General features: G+C 36.1%; 2 protein-coding genes across 4 annotated transcripts in view; one reads left to right on the top strand and one right to left on the bottom strand.

Moving 5' to 3' along the window:
- Positions 1-16,942, bottom strand: part of IFT88 (intraflagellar transport 88) — a 46,651-nt gene extending 29,709 nt beyond the window's left edge. The window contains exons 1-14 of one of the 3 annotated variants that reach the window (XM_058185339.1): positions 16,813-16,942; positions 16,673-16,727; positions 14,947-15,042; positions 13,900-13,962; positions 12,170-12,226; positions 11,117-11,170; positions 9,038-9,101; positions 8,149-8,196; positions 7,442-7,511; positions 5,981-6,071; positions 4,954-5,058; positions 3,082-3,184; positions 1,973-2,087; positions 72-303 (exon numbers count right to left, since the gene is read on the bottom strand). In XM_058185339.1, the coding sequence (XP_058041322.1) occupies positions 72-303; positions 1,973-2,087; positions 3,082-3,184; positions 4,954-5,058; positions 5,981-6,071; positions 7,442-7,511; positions 8,149-8,196; positions 9,038-9,101; positions 11,117-11,170; positions 12,170-12,226; positions 13,900-13,962; positions 14,947-15,036 (1,092 nt within the window). In that variant the 5' untranslated portion in view covers positions 15,037-15,042; positions 16,673-16,727; positions 16,813-16,942. Of the gene's footprint in view, positions 1-71; positions 304-1,972; positions 2,088-3,081; positions 3,185-4,953; positions 5,059-5,980; positions 6,072-7,441; positions 7,512-8,148; positions 8,197-9,037; positions 9,102-11,116; positions 11,171-12,169; positions 12,227-13,899; positions 13,963-14,946; positions 15,043-16,672; positions 16,728-16,812 lie in introns of those variants that run through there. The other 2 variants (XM_058185340.1, XM_058185341.1) reach the window with 2 other exon arrangements.
- A 3,407-nt stretch (positions 16,943-20,349) lies between these two features.
- The window catches only part of CRYL1 (crystallin lambda 1), a 47,715-nt gene continuing 46,576 nt past the window's right edge, over positions 20,350-21,488 (top strand). Inside the window, exon 1 of the mRNA XM_058185342.1 lies at positions 20,350-20,509. Within this exon, the coding sequence (XP_058041325.1) occupies positions 20,469-20,509 (41 nt within the window). The 5' untranslated portion in view covers positions 20,350-20,468. The remainder of the gene's footprint in view (positions 20,510-21,488) is intronic.

Below are 21,488 nucleotides of genomic sequence, written 5' to 3'. Positions count from 1 at the left end.
TGGAACATTGTTTTCCTTTCTGCAACTGTTTCTGTCTATAAATGGCAGTTTATGAATTTGTGCATACTTACTCCTTGTGAAATGTATTTGTCATCATCATCAATTTCCAGTGGAACAGCAAGCAGTTTTTGGAAGGCTTTTTTCATCTGATCTCTGTCTCCAGTAGCAAAGTAGCACAAGATCAAGTTGAAGCCTGCTTTTAAGTTTGGCGATGTGCTCATAATGTGCTCAAAAGAGCTAATGGCATCAGTATATTGGCCGGTTTTAATAAACGCAACTCCAATGTTCTGCATTATTTTAATCCTAATGAAATACACCATTGTTAGAATCTAATATTAAACTGCATCTAAAAATAGATAACTATGACTGCTGAACTCTGCTAAGAATATAGTCAAAAGTGCAATTTAATATTGTGTGAAAGAAAGTAGTAGCAATACCAAAACAAATTAAATATGAAAAATTGTCGGCATAAATTCCCCTATTTGCATGCAAATATCAGAATAGGGATCTGATATTTTTACTCCATTGATTCAATTTATAAATCCAACTATGAATACCACTGGGCAATATACAATAAAACATTATAAAAGTATATCATTATAAAAGCAATAACCAGAAATATAAAATCATGTCATACAAAAACATTTGAAAACAATATTTATTACAATTAAGAATGGATACAAATCAACCATCGATCACTAAAAACCATCATAACTGTTTTTCTGCCTATCTAAAGTAAAGTAATAAGGGGCAAGAATCTCATCTCCCTTAAAAGGAAAATATACAATAAAGGCCCACTACTGAAAAGGCCTTTCTTTAAGTTACACCAAGTTGTAACTAATGACTGATATATTTATATGGAAGAAAGCAATTCTTGACAAAATTGGCCTAATCATTATAGCCTTCATCCAATTCCCACTTAAGCTGTCTCTTAACAACAACAACAACAACAACAACAACAACAACAACAACAACAACAGAGTTGGAAGGGACCTTGGAGGTCTTCTAGTCCAACCCCCTTCCCAGGCAGGAAACCCTACACCATTTCAGACAAATGGTTATCCAACATTTTCTTAAAAATTTCCAGTGTTGGAGCATTCACAACTTCTGCAGGCAAGTTGTTCCACTGGTTAATTGTTCTAACTGTCAGGAAATTTCTCCTTAGTTCTAAGTTGCTTCTCTCCTTGATTAGTTTCCACCCATTGCTTCTTGTTCTACCCTCAGGTGCTTTGGAGAATAGTTTGACTCCCTCTTCTCTGTGGCAATCCCTGAGATATTGGACCACTGCTATCATGTCTCCCCAGTCCTTCTTTTCGTTAAACTAGGCATACCGAGTTCCTGCAACCGTTCTTCATATGTTTTAGCCTCCAGTCCCTAATCATCTTTGTTGTTCTTCTCTGCTCTCTTTCTAGAGTCTCAACATCTTTTTTACATCGTGGCGACCAAAACTGAATGCAATATTCCAAGTGTGGCCTTACCAAGGCATTATAAAGTGGTCTTGATCAACAAGGCATTATAAAGTGGTCTTGATCAACAAGGTCTTTATTTAATACCTTACTGAATATCAGGTAATGTTATAGGACATTTGCTATCTTCTCTGAGTCAACTAAATTGGATCGCAAAGTACTATTAATGAGGTAGATGAAAGAGAATCAGGTATCAGCCACCTACAACCCTTAAAAGGAAGACTTATCTGTAAAGGATACATAATTGTAAGGATACTAAATTGCTGTCCAGCTTATTTCTATATGCTCTTTTGCTAGAAGATCCCACGTCATATAAACAGGGCTGATAACCAATAAGCTTCCTTCTGTCATGTCTACTTTGCCCTCAAGATAATATGAAGATAGCAGTGAAATAAAGGAAAGGTCATAAGTAGTAATCAGTAGATAGCTTATAGACGAGACCAGTAGGTCTCTGTAGACAGAAAATTACACTAAACAACAAATGGTCAGATCTTGTTGGAATTCACCTCATTTCCTTGTGGACACTTGCAATCTGATCTAGAGCCATTCGATAGAACTTGATAGCTTTTGAATAGTTCCTTTGTTTCAAATAAATATTTGCCATGTTCACTTTCAGCATACCTATAAAACAATACAGAATAAGATGTAGCTCATATTCCAGTAATTTTCCATTTAGGCTGTATGTAGATATAAAACATATATAGCTGATTTGGAAGAATTTGGAGAAGAGGAAAATAAAAACAATGAACTATGCCACTTTAGTCAAACTTGCTTTGTTTATTTGTATCCTACCTTTATTATCTTTAAGAAAATAACTCAAGGCAGTGAACATACGTAAAATTCCTACCTCCTCTTATTCTCCTCACAACAACCCTGTGAGGTGAGTTGGGGAGAGAAAGTGACTGCCCAAGATCACCCAGCTGTTTTTTTATGGCTAAGGCAGGATTTGAACTCAGTCTCCTAGTTTCTAGCCTCAACTATCCCTAACTGGTTCTCATTTTACTTAAAAACAACATTTAAATAGTAAAATGCTAGCTTTATTGGGCCTGCCTAATTTACAGATCTGAAAAAGTGGGCCTCAAGAAAAACCTCAATTCTTTTATCACTTGAGAATCATGCTGGAACAAATATCAAAATTTAATTGGGGGAATAGTATACAATTTTTCCTGTAGCTTGTAAACTAGCAGGCAAAGTTATCAGAACACATACTTTAAGAATACAATAACTACATGCAGAGATTATCAGAGTTGTGATATCTGGACTGCAAAATATAATCAAAAGATAGCTGCAAATTTCAATTATTCCTGACAGAGGAATTTATTAAAACTCAAAGGTACTACTGAACTGGCAATCTCTTTTGCTAAATAATTCACAAAAAAATTGTTACTTCAGATTTGAAAGCATATCTGACAAAAGGAAAATATCTCACTGGGCTTATAAAATGGGACCAATTTCTACATTTGCCCAATATCAACGAACAGACTATGATAAATGTTATACACTGTTCAGAATCACCTATGTATGTGCTGGGTGGCTATTTGAGTTTGTTACATAAATAAACAAATAGTTCCCATTTGGTATAGTTATTCTGCATGATTTGATAAAAGTGAAGTACCTCCATTGACAAACATTTTGTTTTTTACGATGACCTGATATGTATTTAGTGCTTCTGCATACATTTCATTAGCAGAGTATTGGCTAGCCAGATTGAAGAGTACCTAAAAGGAAAAAAATGAGAATATTTCCATTGTCCTCCACAAGCAACAGTTTTAAATTTCTTCATCATAAAATTGCAGCAGTCAGTAATGTAGCTACTATATAGGAAAAAGGAGAACTGCTGCCTTTTGGAAGAAAACAGAAAGCAGCTACTGTACACCAGGGGAGAGATCAGAATAGCTATTAGCAGAACATTATTGAAAATTAGTTGTGGTATACCCTATTCCTCTAGGATATGTTGAGATGTGTGGTCTTTTACTTCTGAACCAGGAGCTCTTTAAGTTCACTGGTACATTTGGAATTGCAAGAACCCCTTGTGACAACTTGTGCATGATGGGTACTGGCCATGAAGCATTCCCCATTCACACATGGCAACTCTGGGGACACAACTGATTAAAACGTAAAGGAAGTCAAGTGAAGCTTGATGCTGCTAGCTTCATGGCAACAATAGGAAAAGATTTCTCACTGTCTTTTTCCAGGATTTTTTAAAAAATACGGTAGCCTAGCTAAAATAATAGATTTAAAGCAGTTTTTTCCAGAAAACATTCCCTATTGCCCTATTTAACTTTGCTCTTTTAAAAGGCAAACGGTCATATTTTCAAGTAAAGTGGTGCCGTCATTTGTATTTCCTAAAAAGGCCAAATCTGGGATCCAAGTGCATTTTTAGAAATAAGGGTGATGCTAGTGAATAGGCTTTGCTTTGCAGCATGTCAACTTCTTTTGAAATTTTACAGTGAATTACCTACAACCTCCTCACTATCTATTACACTCCCTCTCCACTTATCTTTTTATTAATAAGGTGCTTCAAAGGAGGTATGAGCGTGTTATCATTTCCTTCATCCAAATACGATCTTCCTAAAATGCATATCTATCAGATAAACCTATGAAAGGATACAGCTGTGTTAAGGAGATACTGACTGGTATCATGTACATATCCATTTAGATATGAAGGCGTAGAATATGGCAACCAGATGCTGTTTACATATAGATCTAGGTTTGAAGATACAGACCAGAAGTCTTTCATTCCTTTCCTCATATTTGGATATCATTACTTCTATTATTTTGAGAATCATACAAATTTAATAAATAAATCCATGCTAAAATTTTTATTATAGAAAAAAAAAGAAAAACTACTAACATGTTCTGTGTTGCATTATAAACAGAAATATACAAATAAAATCTATTAGAATAATCAATCTGTATAAAGCACTTTCCAGAATACATTTTGCAGATGCCAAATGTGGGGAAAATACTGTATGCTACATGTAATTTATCTAAAGTAAATTAACTACTCAGAAATCATTAATTTAGTTCAAATTTATATGATGGTTCAACAGCTGTAGGCTTTAATTCTAGTTAACGGTGTAGGCTTTAATTCTATATTAGAACTAAACTAAACTAAAGTTTAGTTGTCATAGCTTTAATTTTGTGGGGTAGTTTTATTTAGTAATATTGCTGTTGTCCAGGGTTATATTGTATTAAGACGGGTAGGCATCTAAATCTTTAAACAAATAAACAAATACCATATTCCTACTATCAATATTGACAAGTGCAAGTTTACAGTTCTAGGATATTTTTGAGCCATCTGATTTATGTTGTTTACGGTCTTTAAATTCAAACACGAATGCTGACATTAAATTAAATATAATTACAATAATTATATTTAATTTAATACGTACATACAAATATTCATCTGAGAGGGTCATCATTCAGGTACGATTAACCTCATAAGATTCTGAACATGCATTGAGTGTTTTTATGTTTTACTTACAGTATAAGTAAGATCAAGGTTAATATTAGCAGGAGACATTGTCTGTTCACGTTGTCTTACTAAGGCTCTTTCTTTTCTTCCAGCATCTTTCGCCTTTTCTAGAGCCTTAAAGAAAATAGTTTATGTTTTACTGGTATCTTATGCCCTCCCTTAGACAATGCTGCATAAAACAATTTTCATACTGTATATATTTACACAAACTTATTTCTGTGCTTATAAAATCACTAATAAGATGCAACAGCAACAAATATGTTCATGTCATAAGGATACTCAAGTAGGGAATGCATCCCTCACTAGCATATTTTAATGCTATTCTTTGGTAGAAAGTGAGTTTACAAATTCTATTTTTGAATACTAATATGAAATCTAAAAAAATCTACATATACTAAGAAAGAAATGAACAATTCTTTGGACACCTGTAGCAAATTCCTTCTCAACAAAAATTGGTTGTCTCCCATAGCATAGTTTTACAGTGTCCTTTGGATTTTTGGAAGATGAAATAACATGTTACCTTTCCAATTTGAAATTCTCAATGCTCTCATCATGTATTATAGATAGATGGACTTTTCTTTAAATAAACACAGAGGAAGCTGAATTCCAGTCCAAACTTAATTCTAAAACACTCAGACTTGCAAAATATACACATTCTAGAATATGCACTCTTTCAGCATTCCTTAGAAACAAATATTTTATCATTTTCCATAAAAGGGCTTAAACAAATACAATGGTGTCCAGAAGCAAAAATACGAGCAGGCCACAAATGGTCATTTTATATAAGCATAGTTGCCTTATGAATCAATTGGTTAATCAAGGGAGTTGCAGTAGTTTTTTTAACTTTATGTATAATGGATGAATTCATATAGCAGCTATATCTAGATGTGATGAGATTTGTGCTGAATTTTTATCCAGCTAAGAATTTTATGATGGCTCTTCATCGTTTATTACTAAAGAGAGACTGGCAATTTGAAAATTATAAAAGCAAGAGTACAGTTTTTATCTTAGGTTGAAGTAATAATTTACATCTTACCAATTTTAAATCTCCACAGCTGTGAGCAATGCAGCTTTCTTCAACCAATTCATTCACTTTTTTTTCTAACTGTTTAATCTTTCCTTCTGGACTGAAATAAGGAAAGAGCAGACTCATAAAGTATCAGAAATACCAAGGCAAAAAATCTACCCTTTGTACATATATTAGGTGTACTACATTATATTCTGCTTGGGGCTGCCCTTATTTTTATATATATTTGTTTTATACAGATAATTCTATGCTGATTTTTCTATGAAATACTCAGGCTAGACTATTTCTGAAGAAGAAATTCAAAAATACGAGGTCCCTCAAAAGATCTCCCAAGAACTTTTTGCAGCAAAAACTGTTAGGGTCATATGATTCTTAGCTAATGAAAGATTCCAATGCTACTGTGTATGGTAGCCAATCTGATTTATAAAGTAATGATTTCCTGCCCACCTCCCAAATATGCTCCAACTATCCAGGGTAAATTTGAGAAGCGTACACAATAGCATGAAGTGAAAACAATCTGACTTACAACAATCACTGTTAAATCTGCAGCCAAACACTAGATACAAAAAAGGCTGGGTAATTTATTTATTTAATTTATATTCTGCCATTCTTTCAACAGCTCAACACAACTTCCATGACAATCTCTGTTCATCATATGAAGCTAGCCTGGGCTGAAAAGAAATGAGTAGCCCAAAGTTATTCAGTTAATTTCCATAGTTAAAAGTGAACAGCCTGCCCCCAATCCCCACCCCGTATTGCAAAACCATACCTATTGCAACACAAATCATCATAAGGATTTAACACTCTTCCAAAAGGTGCTGAAGACATGGATTTCCCAGTGGGCCTGGGGAACCCAGAGAGGGATGGAGCCCATTAAATGGCTCACATAAATATGTGCTGTCATCGGGATGGGGGTTATTATTTGGCTATTATTTTATTAATTTTTTTTTATTATTATTTTTTATAATTCTTATATGATGCTTTTATATTGTGTATGCTGCCTTCAGTTGCCATGGGCAAGTAGGCGGCAATATAAATTTTCATAAACAAACAAACAAACCTGCAAGGTGATATCAACTCTACTGGAATGGGTATTTGTTACTATATGTGACTCAACACAATTGATATATCCATTAGTATATTTTTAAAAATTAAAACACTTAAATCAATAATGAATCACATCTATCCCAGTCGTAGGAAAGTATTTGAAGATGGCATTGTGTGACATCAAAACATTCTCCCACAGAAATTAATCTACAATACAAATATCACTCTTTGTACTTTGGCACTAAATTAAAAACAAACACTGTTTTTTAATAATATCATATTAGACCAGTATAGAAAAATGAAGATCCGCCTTTTCCCAATCAAATTCTGTTTTATTTCCTTACAATGAATGATCTATATGCTATTGATTCCCCACCCTGCCCCAGCCCCCAGAAAGTAACTGTAACAATACTATCTACATACCTATCTTCATTCTTTGTTTCTAGAGGAGGAGCTGGGCCTCTTGCCTGGCCAAGAGGATCAAATGCAGAACCTACAAATTAATAAATGTAACTGAGAACTCTAGTAACCTTTCTCTAGTAAAGCCTCACTTTTAATAATTTTTACAGTTTATCTTTATTTGATATATAACCTCTCTTTCTACACAAATAAGTACATAAGGCACTCCCAAAATTAAAAATAAATACAATCCTAGAAGATAAAACTTACATTTAAATGATTTAACAGTTTAAATCATTTAAACTGTGGGGGCTCCTACCCTCTGGAACGAACTTCCCCCTGGCTTGCACCAAATACCTGATCTTCGGACCTTTCGCCGCAAGTTGAAAACGTATTTATTTACTCGCGCGGGGCTGGCTTAAGTTTTTGTTAGATTTCTTAAATTTTAAATTTTTAGATGAATTTTAATGGGTTTTTTAGATTTTAAATGTTTTTAAATTTTCGGCCAATTGTATAATAAGTTTTTTAATTTTGCTTTTAATTGTATATTGTTTTGTTCTTATTCTGGCTGTAAACCGCCCTGAGTCCTTCGGGAGAAGGGCGGTATAGAAATCTAATAAATAATAATAATAATAATAATAATAATAATAATAATAATAATAATAATAATAATAATAATAATAATAATAATGCCTGATAAATAAATTGTGTCTACAGAGTTTTCTAAATACCATATATGTTGCACCAAGCATCACTCCTGAGGAAGGATGTTTCGTAATCTGGAAGCAAGGCAGGAAAAACCTATCTTCAGCCCAGATAGGTGCATAACAGGATAAATAGTCCCTTAGATAGTAAAATCCTAAGCAAGTTGTTTAAAGCTCTAAATGATAATATGACACTTTAAACCATGCCCAGTACATGCAAGCAGTGCATGTCTTTAAGTACAAACAGCACGTAATTTCTGTATCTTGCAGAGTTAACAGTCTATTGCTGGATTTTGTACTAAATTGCAATTTCTAAACATTTTTCAAGGGGAATTTCAAATTTCCAGGAGTCAAAACAGGACACAACTAAGGTGTGGCTAACTGTTGTTAAATCTGATTGGCTTAAGAAGAGTTGCATCTGGTGTGCAAAAATCTAATGTCAGCTGGGGATTGAAGAAAAACTCCCCCCAAAATGTCTACTTTTTCAGGTGAAATGCAATCCCATCATAAACTTCAGTGCCCAAGTCCATTTTCTTATTGACCGAAAGCTTCTCTCCTTTGTTTGGCCTCAATTTCAGCTTATTCTTAATATAGCCCATAACCGAATTGATGCAACACTCAAAGATATTAATTGCTTCCACAGAATTGAATAACAGGAAGAAGTATATCTGGATGCTACCAGCATAATAATCTCACCCCAGTCCAAATCTTTGAATTATTTCTCCCACCAGTTTTATGCAGATATTAACACAACAAGGGCACTCTGTGGGACACTATACATCAGCTGCCAAAATGTCACTTAGTTGTTCTTCAGCGTCACAGGAAGGACTAGAACTGCTTTTAAATCATATCCTCAACAGACAATTTTGTCAGGTGCTCTGGAAGGACACCATAGTTGATGACATAAAAAAAATACCTCTTGAAGCTGCTTTGGTGTAACCTGCTGCCTGCACTGCTGTCATAGGCCGAGTAACACCATCCTTAAAGAACAAATGATGAAAATCATGTTATAAATTTCTTGCATTTACTATATAATGCTCATATTAAGCGTCAGAATAAGACAAATACATGAAACTGAACTGTATTAATACTTCAACACAGTAATTTCAGCTTGAGAATTTCAATAACAACTTGTAGTGCATAGGATTTTTTAAGTTAGTTGTTATATAGGTAGTTATCAACTTACAACCATATGCTTCAAACCATTTGAAGTTACAACAGCACTGAAAAAAGTGACTTATGACCATTTTCACATTTACAACCATTGCAGCATCCATGTGGTGCTGATCAAATGATCAAAACTCAGATGATTGGCATATATTTATAATATTTGCAGTGCCCCGAGGTGTCATGTGATCACCCATTGTGACCTTCTGCCCAGCGAAGTTAATGAAGAAGCCAGATACACTTAACAACCATGTTACTAAAACTGTAGTGATTCACTTAGTAGCTGTGGCAAGAAAAGTCATAAAATGGGGCAAAACTCACTTAACTGTCTTGCAAAAGAAATTTTGGGCTTAGTTGTGATCATAAGTCGAGGACTCTCTCTCTCTCTCTCTCTCTCTCAGTATGTGTATATGTGTGTGTGTGTGTGTGTGTGTGTATTTTCTGAGGTTTTCGCGGGTGTTTGTATGTAGGTCTTTGGTTATTCGGGTTTTCTCCCACGTAAAATTGGAAGTGTTTTGGCAACATTTCGACGAAGTCTCATTCGTCATCTTCAGGCTTCAGTTTCGTGCTTCTAGGAGCAATGTGTGATCGCAGCTGTTTCTTCCTTTTAACTGCTAGTGTGGGTTTGAACTGATTGGGTGGGAGCTTGGCTGTGCTCTGATTGGATGGGTATTTTTTGTGCTCTGATTGGATGGGGGTGTGTCCTGTTTGGGTGGGGGCTTGGTTGTGCTCAGATTAGTCTGAGTTGCAGGGGGATTTGAGCTGGTGAGCTGCATTGCTGTTGTTTGGCTTCGTGTTCGTGCTACATCTTCATGGTGGGTGTCAGTCTGCTGCATGTATGGATTTGAGGGGTTTGAAATAACTAATGTTACAGCTGCAGTCTGGCTTCTGGTCCTTGGTTGTGCTTCATCATCAGTGTGGGTTTGAGTCTGCTTTCTGGGTGGATGTGTGGTGGTGACATCCTGTGTGGACCTCGTGAGTGTGGGTCTGGTATCATTCCTAGTGTTAGGGACTCGTTTGTCAATAAGGGCGGGTTTCCAAATGACTGGCAGGCGGGAGGTATCATCTCGTTTATTCATGCTGTGTGGGCGTTTTTCTATCTCGATGGCTTCTGTGATTATTCTGTTGTTAAAGTGTTCAGTTTTGAACACTGATAGTTATGGTCTTTTTAAAGTCAATATCGTGTCCTGTGGCTTTAAGGTGTTGGACCAGGGAAGAAGTTTGTTCCTCTTTTTTGACTGAGTACTTGTGTTCTTCAATGCGTGCACTTATTCTTCTGTTGGTTTGTCCAATGTATGTGGTGGGGCAGGCGGTGCATGGGATTTCATATACTCCTTGATTTTCTAACTCAGTTTTGTCTTTGGGGTTTCTTAGGATGGTGGATATTTCTGGCGTATGTCAGCTTGCTTTGTGTGGGGATCGGGAGGGGGCGCAGCAGCCCTTATATATATTTATATATATATATATATAAATTATTTATTGTTTAATACTGTGCAATGAAATCATTAGTTTAATACAAAGGGGATATATGCATACATTTCATTTATCCCATTATTATGAATTTACAGAAGTATTACAAAGTTTACTACTGTAGGTTCATAACCCATATTTTATTTTTCAAATTTGCTGCTATAAATGGAAATATACTTTTTACGTAAGAACTTTTTATTAAATGCTAAAATTGAGTACCTAATGACATATTCTCATTTTCACTTATGTTTCATTCCTTACATTTAAAACCAGCTGTTCCCCATCATGACACATATAGTCTTAGATTCACTAACTGCTATCTATGAATTAATTTTAGCAAAAATTATAACAGTATTACCTGTACAGCTGCTGTCATTGGTCTGCCCATTGATGAAGACAATGTTGTCTTTGACTATCATGATGCAAGAAAATATTTTGATCAATCATCACTGCAAGTTCTATTTCTAGGGGAATAAGCAGGTCTGGAGCACAAAAATCACTATTCTAGAAGCGCAGAAGGTGACACTGCTCAAATACCAATGCAAGAGCCAGAAATTTCTATTATGTCTATGATATGGAATTCTCACTTCAAGCCTCAGATTTATAAATTATGGCATTAGGAGATGCCAGGCTAATCTCCTAATTGTTATTTGTTTTTTAAATATATTGAAATATTTATATAAATTAAAACTGGTGCCAGGGAGCAAAATAGCATATGGTCTTTTATAAGAGGAGTGGCTTCTGCTCAATTCATTTCCAATATCCGTAAGCCACTGCCATAGAAAACTGCTTAAACTACTTTCTTTCATTTCTTGCAATAAATTCAGCAGTTCTGTTCCTAGTCTTTTGTGTTTCTCAATTGTAGTTTCATTTTCCAGCTCTCTTCATTCATAGGATACAACTTTCCCCAACTTGGCGAACATACATTTACAGGGTTGTAATTTCCAGAATTCTCAGGCAGGATGGTCATAACTACTACTGGTTGATTATTCCAACTTCCAACAAATCTGGAGAATAAAGATTGGAAGGCTGTCTTATATTCTGATTATTCCTGATTTCGACAACCTAACAATGTTGCATTGTTTCCCTTTTCCCTTTCCACTACCAATACGTGATGTGACTTAATGCATTCTAAAATGGGACGTGTTGTTTCAAATTACTGAAATAGTTATCCCTAAGTAATTTTTTGCCTTTCTCTCTAGCTTTCAAGAGATATCACCCCTCAACTGAGGAACTTTGCTTTTCCCTTTCAGGTTTTTAGTCCTTCTTGTGAGCATTCAAAATATGAGAGCTACGTAATTTCACAGGCTGTCTGGGATCAGGAACTTTGCACTTAGTATGTCTTGTTGGTGAAAAAGCAGAAGCAAAGAAAGAAGAGCAGGAGAAAAATATGCAGAGCATAACAACTTACCACATACCCTGTAACTAAAGTCCGTGTACTTGATGTACCTGGAACTTTGGCCGTAAGCTTGTAAAAAGGAATTAAGTGTTAATTAAGCATTAATTTTACTAGAACTAAAATGCAGTAGTTTAGATATAATTACTATGTATAATTACAATGAAATTATATACTTATCTCTATAAAATTACATCAAACTTGTCAATACTGTTTTAGTATCATTTTTGAAAAGCATAGAGTAAACATAGAAGTTGAAAAACATCCCATAAGCAACCCACTGTGATCATTTGCCAAGGAAAATGCATGGAAACATCAAAGAAGTTCCCAGGACTTGAGTCTGATTCAAATAAAACTTGACTTTGCTGCTTTGAACTTTTGGCACAAACTTTTGAAGATAACTTTTGTTATCTCCGAAGCCCTATCAAGGATAAAATCTCCATTTGTGTTCATTATTGAACAGGTAAGCAAAGGAGAATAACAATAACAATAGCACTTAGACTTATATACGGCTTCATAGTGCTTTACAGCAGGGGTCTCCAACCTTGGCAACTTTAAGACTTGTGGACTTCAACTCCCAGAATTCCTCAGCCAGCAAAGCGGAGGAAGAGTTGAAGTCCACAAAGTCTTGAAGTTGCCAAGGTTGGAGACCCCTGCTTTACAGCCCTCTCTAAACGGTTTACAGAGTCAGCCTATTCCCCCCAACAATCTGGGTCCTCATTTTACCAACCTTAGAAGGAAGGAAAGGTGAGTCAACCTTGATCCTGGTGAGATTCGATCTGCCAAACTGCAGGCAGCCGATGATCAGCAGAAGTAGCCTGCAGTACTGCACTCTAACCACTGTGCCACTGCGGAATCGATTGTAAGTATAAAGGTCCTCAAGACTTAGTTGTTTTTCTGGCATGGGGAATCACGAGGTAAAGTGAGCCCCATAATGTGTTGGTTGAGTGGCTTCCTGAGTTGCCATATGTTTTTTACTCTGGGTCATTATTGTTATTTATTCTTTCAATTTTTTGTGTTATGTGTTCTGTTAACCACCAGAATCACACTAGGAAGAGAGGCTGTCATATAAATCTATTAAAATGAATATATAATTAATTGATCAATTATCAGCATTAATGAACTAACTGATATATGTCCTCTGTAGGTATGCAATTATTCTGGAGATCTGATCTCCAAAATATCCAACTAAGTGATCAGCTAGTAATATTTTTTTTATATTTTAAAAAATTCTGTTTTTGCCTGGCTATGTGGAATGGACTAGTGGCCCTTTATTTCTCACTGTCAAAGTCAATATGTATGCTCTTGTATGATTTCCTCCACTGACTTTATTTAATTGGCTAATTATTGCATGCATTTTGTAGTTAATGAAAATGCATTGTCTTTACATCTAGTCTGGAATACCAGAATGATTATCAGAACATTTTGCTGCTGTTATGTTACAGTATTGACATACATGTTATCCATGTTTGTGCAGGTATGTGTTCATATACATGTTTTAGAAAAGTAAAAAACCCTGGCAGAGGAACTTTTTAAAAAGTAGAAGCAAACAGCTAAAGAACAACATCATATATATTATTCCATTAAGTGTAAAACAAGGAAGGACTTACTTTAAGTCCTTAAAGTACCTTAAACAAGTACTGTAAACAAAGACGTGGGACTAAGTTAAAAATATCATAAAAGAACTGTGGCTCTGAAGAAGTTTCGTAAATGCTTACACAGATGCTTTGTAATTTTTAACTTACTGGAGGCCTTCTACCATGGCTAGTTTTCACAGCCTGTTGAAAAGCTGGATCATTCTCTAAATCCTAGAAAAACACACAGAACTATGAATGTTAACTTTAAAATAATTAAATAGCATTTTTCTTTTAAAAATTGCATGTATTAGCATATATATTTATCTTGCATTTGTATATTTTTATATTAAAATGCATCATGTGGATTAAATTTATACTACACATTTATTTATGTTTCTGTACAAATGACAGATACATGCCAACTACTATTCCTTCTTCTTCTTTTGTTGTTAGTTGCGAAGACGTGCCCGACCCATCGTGACCCCATGGACAACTTTCCTCCTGTCCTTCCTGTCCTCTACCATTCCTCTGGAGACCATTTAAGTTCACGCCTGCTGCTTCAGTTACTCCATCCAGCCACCTCATTCTCTGCTGTCCCCTTCTTCTTTTGCCCTCAATCGTTCCCAGCATTAGGCTCTTCTCCAGTGAGTCCTTCCTTCTCATTAGGTGGCCAAAGTATTTGACTTTCATCTTCAGGATCTGGTCTTCTAAAGAGCAGTCAGGATTGATCTCCTCTAGGGCTGACCGGTTTGATCGCCTTGCAGTCCAAGGGACTTGCAGGAGTCTTCTCCGGCACCAGAGTTCAAAGGCCTCAGTTCTCAGCCTTTCTTATGGTCCAACTTTCACAGCCATACATTGCAACTGGGAAAACAATAGCCTTGACTATACGCACTTTTGTTGGCAGTTACTTCCTCTTTACTACTTTGAGTGTTGAGGGAGACTATTAAAATAGACTATTATTATATTATACTACTACTATTCCTTAGCATGATAAAACTCATCTATGGAATCCTATGATATTCAACTGAATTTTAAAATATGTTTTATCAAATTTACTATATATTTGTATTTGTGCAAACCTTATTTGCTCAAATTTTGTTTCTTTTTATCTTATTTCTTACCTTTAATTTATTCTTTTTTTATTCTTTTTCTGTGCCTTAATAATATTACAACGCAAAAGAACAAAACAATGGGTAAATATGTAGTATATTTTACCTCTGTATCAAAAGTAGGGTTATAATCATTATAACCAGAATAAAGATCATCTTCATCTGCTTCGGGTGCCAGGTGGACATTTTTCATCATTTTAATCTATGAAATATTAAAGGTGTCAAAATGCTGACTTTCAGTTTTAGCAATCAGTAAATATCTATCAGACCCTGCAAGTTATGCCTGAAAATGACAACGTCAAGAATGTTCCAGTCAAAAATTGTAAAATCACAATTGAAGTCTGTAGACCAAGTACTGCTCTCTTTTTCCTTCTCTTTCTCAGTACTCCTTCATACATTCTTGAGACAAATTGTCAACAAGGACAGTTTTAAGCATCTATTCCACAGTGCGTGTGAAAGAAAGAATAAGAGAAGAAGCCAAGACACTGAGAGTCCAGTTTTCATTATGATGCAGCAGCAAAACAGCAAATGGTAAGAGAATGCAGCTTTATGTCTATTCACTAAGAAGCCCCACTGACATAATCTTTCTCTTAAGAAAACACATTTTATCTTTCTGTTCAATCTTGTCTGATTGTGGAAGATTGCCTAGATAAGTCCATGCAGTTTTCTTAGCAAGTTTTTTTCCCCTCCCAGAAACGGTTTGCCATTGTCTCCTTCCTAGGGCTAAGAGGAAGAGACTACAAGGTCACCTTGCTGGCTTTATGCCTAAAGCAGACTAGAACTCACAATCTCCCAGTTTCTATCCTGATCCTTTAACCACTACACCAAACTGATTCTCAAGAAAACAAGTACAGTATAAGACAGTAATCTTAACACTACAATTCAGAAGCTAGTCTATTGAATTTAAAAGAACTTATTCCAAAATTAGTGTCAGAGGTCTGAAGTTTAGTCTGCGTATGTGATCACAAACACACTTCTCAGGCAGTAATTCTGGAAAGTATAATTCATTCTATTAATATTTGCAAGTGCTTCTCATGAGCTGTTATATCACTGCCCTGTTAGTAATATCCGAAACTCATTTCAAAAATAATAAAAAAATTGATCATACCTCATTAAAATCTCACATTAACACCAGCACTAAAATGGGCACCAGGGTGCCGGGATACTAACCCCAAATATAAATCAAGCTGATTTTTCTGGCAGATGTTCAAAACCAGATTGTATGGTGAGTATGTTTCTCCATTTATGCAATCCCAAAGTTTATAGATTTAGGCTAGCCCCCTGAATTAGGATCAGATATTGGCAGCCACTGGCACAGAATCATACTGCATAACTTCCAACAACTATGGAAATCAGATCATCTTCGAAGGGATTTCCATGTAAAAAAAGGCTGGAGAACAATTCTGCAAACCCCACACAAGGCTGTAGCCAGATTCTTAAAAGATACTTCTAGCCATTTCTGTTCCCAAATTCATATCTAGCCACTATCCAATCACCAGGATGCAGTACCACATCCTAGATATGATTCTTTAACCATTAGATGACAAATGGATTTTAGGAAGGAAAAGTCTTCATTGTAATTCCTTGGTGGTTAACAATTGTGAGCTGTCCAGAGTCACTGGAAGTTGGACAGTATACAAGTTTAATAAATAAAAAATAGAAAGTCCTTCCCTGACTTGAGCAGGGGGTTGGACTAGATGATCTCCAAGGTTCTTTACAGCTCTATTCTGATTGATTGATTGATTGATTGCACAAGCCTAACTGCCTCCAGCGATTCTCCAATCGTTTACTTCTGTCAAGCAACAGACGGAGAGTTTTGATTTAATGCTCACCTGGCTGAGCCGTTCCAAGGTCGAGAGCTCCAGCAGTGATGGAAGCGATCAGAATCTGTAAAAATGCAGGAAAAAAGGAAGGATGTTAATTGGCTCAAATCCTTTCTTAAAACAATTCTTAACAGCCACCGCCAGCATACTTGGAATTTTTCCGTGTCCCGCTATCTCCCAAATAACCTAAGCCTCCCGCCCATTAACGCGGCTTTTTTCTTTGGCTCTTCCTAAACAAAGCGGCTCCAAAGGAGAAAAGCGACCCTCGTTGTTTTGAAATATAGGGCCTGGACTCTCAAGCCCACAATGCATCACTTCAGGTTGCTAAGGAACAAGAACGCTGTTTTTAGGAGGAAGAAAATATTCGAGCATGCGCAGTAACCACTAACGAAGCTCCCGCTGAACAATTATAGCAGCGTCCTTTTTGCCAGCGGTGAGTCGTAACTAGAAATCTGGCAGCAGAGGTTAAAAAAAGAAAGTAAGGAGCGTTTCAGAGAATAGCTAATAAATATTGATTTACAGTATTTTTCTCAAATTTTTTATTCCACCAAGCCCCAGCCAATACATCATGTTGGCTGGGAATACTATTAAACTTCTATATATCTGTAGTACAAATATATTTGTGGAGGGAATAAGGGATTATGTCTTGGCTGATTAAAAAAATTAAGCAGTGTTAGACCTGGTTAGACATTGGATAGGGGACAACCAGAAAATTCCAGGGCTGTGAATTAGTAAAAAATAAACAATCTGAAAAAGCAATGGCAAATCATTTTCACAATGTTGTTAAAGAAACTATATGGACATGCTGATATAGTCAACAGAAGTCAAGTTCAACTTGAGAAAATCTTTTTTCATTTGTTGCATCTTTCTATTGGCTTACTGAAAATGGGCAGTGTTTATAATGAGAAATAAAATTCTGCTAAAGGGATGGGTTTTTTTTAAATTCCACAAGTATTATGTAAGATTAATAACTGAAGACACACCTCTTAAATCACTAAACACATTTATAATTATTTAACTAGAAAGCAATTGTGCAACTAAAATTGCACAACTTGATGCTATTTAGTGGAATTTGTTCTTTAAAAGCAGTTGTGTGGGGTGCAATCAAATCCAAATCTGTCTCCTTATGTATAATTTGCTGAGTGAAATGTTGCATGCCTGCTACATAAAGGGACAAATAGCCGAAATGGTGCATTAAACCACCATGATCGTTAAATGACAAACAAATATCACTAGCTTCTACAAAATAAAATAATGGTGATGCGTACTACTAATATCTTGAAAAAGTTTATTCTTGAAATAAACCTAGAGGTTTATTTGTAAGAATAGGAACAAATCTAAATGGAAAACTCACATTTCTATCAGTTATTTTTCCTGTTATTATTCCTGCTAAAATTCTTAATGAACTGTACCAGTTTAGTAAGAAGGCTACCAGACTGCACTTTAGGTTAATTTCTTACACATCTACATTATGGACAATTCACTGCTTCTATAATCTTATTTAATCCAATGTATTTCATGTGACATACTAGTACTCATATAGGATATGGTTTAAAAATTACTGGTGTATAAAAATAACACATTTTAAAAGTATTTTTAAAAAGCTAAGAAAATCAAGATCACTTTTGAAAAAAAAAAGTTCACAAACAAGCAATAGTACATTTTTAAAAATAATTTTTAATGGCTCCTCATTTTGCAATTATTTAGGCACATGAAAATGAAAAGAAGGAAAGTAATATCTCTGTATTGTACAGCATACAGAGCTGGTGTATAAAGCCTTGTTGATGAAGGCCTATCAGTAGACAATCAGTGTAAATATTTGCTCATGATACCCTTTAGTGTCACTTTCTCCTCCTGTCTCATCAGTGGATTAAACATACTTGTCTGCATGATAAAGCTTTCTCTAAATGAAAAAGAATCTGCCTACAAAGAAGTGGTTACCCCATGAATCCCTTCCCTTGGAAGACAACTTCTCATTATCTTTTATTTGCAGATCCTCTAAGGCTTTTTCATTTTTCTAGACTTCTTACCTGGAAAATGCTCCTCATAATTTTTTTCTAGGATAATTAGAATAGGAATAGACTTGCTACAATATTTTCAAGTTTTGTTTTAATACTATCTACAATCTTATGTGCAAAAAAGTATGCAATTAAATATTTCTGCCAGGAGTAAATTGCAGTGAATTCAGTGTGACTTTTGCTACAATAGGCATGTATAACAACAACTTTTTACTTGGGTTGGTTTTATTAACAGGGCTACTTATTTAAACTTTGATGGAAGAAGATCAAAAGTGGATAGCAGGCTAAGCTTTTCTAAACTCAAATAAAATTTACATAATCATATAATTATAGATTGGGGATTTTTTAATTTAGTAAATTAAAACATAAAATTTTAAAATAAAATGGTAAATTTCTAATATTTTAACAATCTGAAAATGGAAATTGCAGCTCATATTCTAATCAAGATAAAATTAAATGTATTGAAATTTGTATATTACTAATAAACCAATGTTTTAATTGTTCAGCATTAGTATTTTATTATTTTTATGCATCTCAAGCTTTAATTATTTTTTTTTCAAATTATAACCATCCACACATCCAATCTTGAAATCTTGCTAATTATGTCAGCATGTGATCTTTAACGCCTTTGCTTTTCCCATGGCTTATCTTTCTTTCAACATAATTTTGCTTGAAGCGCTCTTGAACTTGTAACTCCAGAACAACATAAAGCAAACTTTAAAATAATGGCAATTAAATTCATATTGTTCCCAAATAAAAGTTGGCAATCTCTTTCCAGGAAGGAAGGAAGGAAGGAAGGAAGGAAGGAGAAAGAAAGCCCTGTAGGATCTGTTCATATCCTGTTCTTACGACTTGGCACCTCCATCATTGACATTCAGAGCATGATGAATGGCTTCCTTTTTGGAAACTCACAGTCACTTAGTTTTAATATGAGGATCGGACTCACAAGGTCTGATTGTGTTCCCAGTGACTCCCAGAGATAGGACAAGCAAAAGTGGCAGCGGGTCGACATTGACTCTGTTGGGTCCATGACTCCCAGGGCAGAGAGACCCAGAAAAGGGAAAGTGATCGAGTGAGCTCTCTGATCTTTTGTCTCGAGACACGCCCTGGATGGATCCCGATCCTCCACTGGCTCACCCGGAAAAGAAGAGCAAAAACCAAAAAACCTCTCCAACTTGATACCTTCAGCTCCGTTGACTTGAACTCCCTTCATTCCCCAAACATTAATGAGTCGGGGATTATGGGATCTGGGTCCTATAGCAACATGTGGAGAGGACCAGGCTGAGGGCATGTGCCAAAAACCCTCAAGCAAAGAATAAGGTTCGGATCCCTGGTTTTTCCGAAAGAGGAGGAAGGCGGATAAAGGGGGAGGGAAAATGGAGGGAGAAAAAGCACAGTCGAAAATGGGGTGGCTTCTAAGACACGGTCGCTCTCCGCAGATTTACAACCGGAACCAGTCGGAAGGACAGAAAATAGTCATGAGCGACACGGCTCCCTGATCCCGAGGCGTCTCCCCGTGTCGACTCTAATCCTATAATAATTATGTGAACGTGTCGGGTCACTCTTCGGAGTCGCGGGTTCGAGCAGTTGTTTGGGGCACTCGGGCAGCCAATAGGAGCCATCCTTTTCTGGCAACCAATGGAAGTGGCTGTAACATCCCAGAAGGTGGGGGTGGGGAGGACGCGTTCCCTTTTAAACGAAACGGGAGGTGGCCCAAGTGGCCCAGAGGGTGTCCTCTTTGCCAAGCCCCGCGTCCTCTGCCGAAGGCTCTGCGCTTCTCCACCATCATGAATCCTACCCAGGAGGGACGAATTGTGATTGTTGGCAGGTAAATCTTTCGATGCACTTATGTTGCTCCTGCTTCCTGTGCCCAGAGAAGAAGAAGAAGAGGTAGGACAGTTCAAACAAGAGGGGCTCAGAAGGTACTTGACGTTTCCCAGCCCCCATGTCCAAGTGGTGAGGAGAGGCAGGTTGATGCAATTTTAGGTACAGAATTTAGCAGCCATGAAAAGCCCCAGTAGCACAGCCTCCATCAGCACTTGTTGCACAGAGCCTTGAAACAAGCACATGACCACTCTATCCCATGTTTGATCCCTTTACTGTTACTTGGCAAATTGTCTTGGATCAAGAGGTGATTCCAGGAAAAGGAACAATTTTTTCCCCTCCTAATTTGCAATGCAAGCGTCCGTCCTTATCTTTTGAAAGTTAATGTAGAACTAAGTCCCATCTTTGGCCTTGCGCAGCTTTTAAAATGACATCCGGGGATATAATAGTCGTCTTTTCTTTTTCTGAATTGCATCGCGTTGGAAAAGTGACAACAGCCTTGTAGCTGAAATTACTTCTATTTTATATAAACAATTATGGGATTAAAATTAAGTTAGATTGTGCGCCTACAGTATTTTTTATAGTGAGTGAAATCTTAAGATACTGTTGTATTTCACTTTATTGCTGATTTTTCCACCCGATTTATGATTCAACCTCAGCCCTTCAAATAAAAGGGTATGAACAGTGGTTTCCACAATGGCTTCCCAGAGTGCAGAATTTAGAGGTATTTGGAGCATGTTTATTTTAGATTGTCACATGGTCTTTGGTTCAAATAGCACTTAAGGTCTACTACATGAAGTCATGCCTCGTTCACCAATGGTATGCAGAGTCAAGTCAGGTTTTGCCCAGTTTGCCACAAGTTTTGTGGCAGCAACCAGGAAAGAATTTAAATGTCAGCATTTGAAACGATTCAGTGATCAAGGAGCAAAGCTCAGTCACCAGCCTTTTCTGCATTTAAAATGTTGATTAGCTACCTTTTACTT

The sequence above is a fragment of the Ahaetulla prasina genome, chromosome 5 (genome assembly GCF_028640845.1).
Source record: "Ahaetulla prasina isolate Xishuangbanna chromosome 5, ASM2864084v1, whole genome shotgun sequence".
NCBI lineage: Eukaryota > Metazoa > Chordata > Lepidosauria > Squamata > Colubridae > Ahaetulla > Ahaetulla prasina.
Note: the sequence above shows the minus strand (reverse complement) of the source record. Positions and strands in the feature narration are given on the sequence as shown.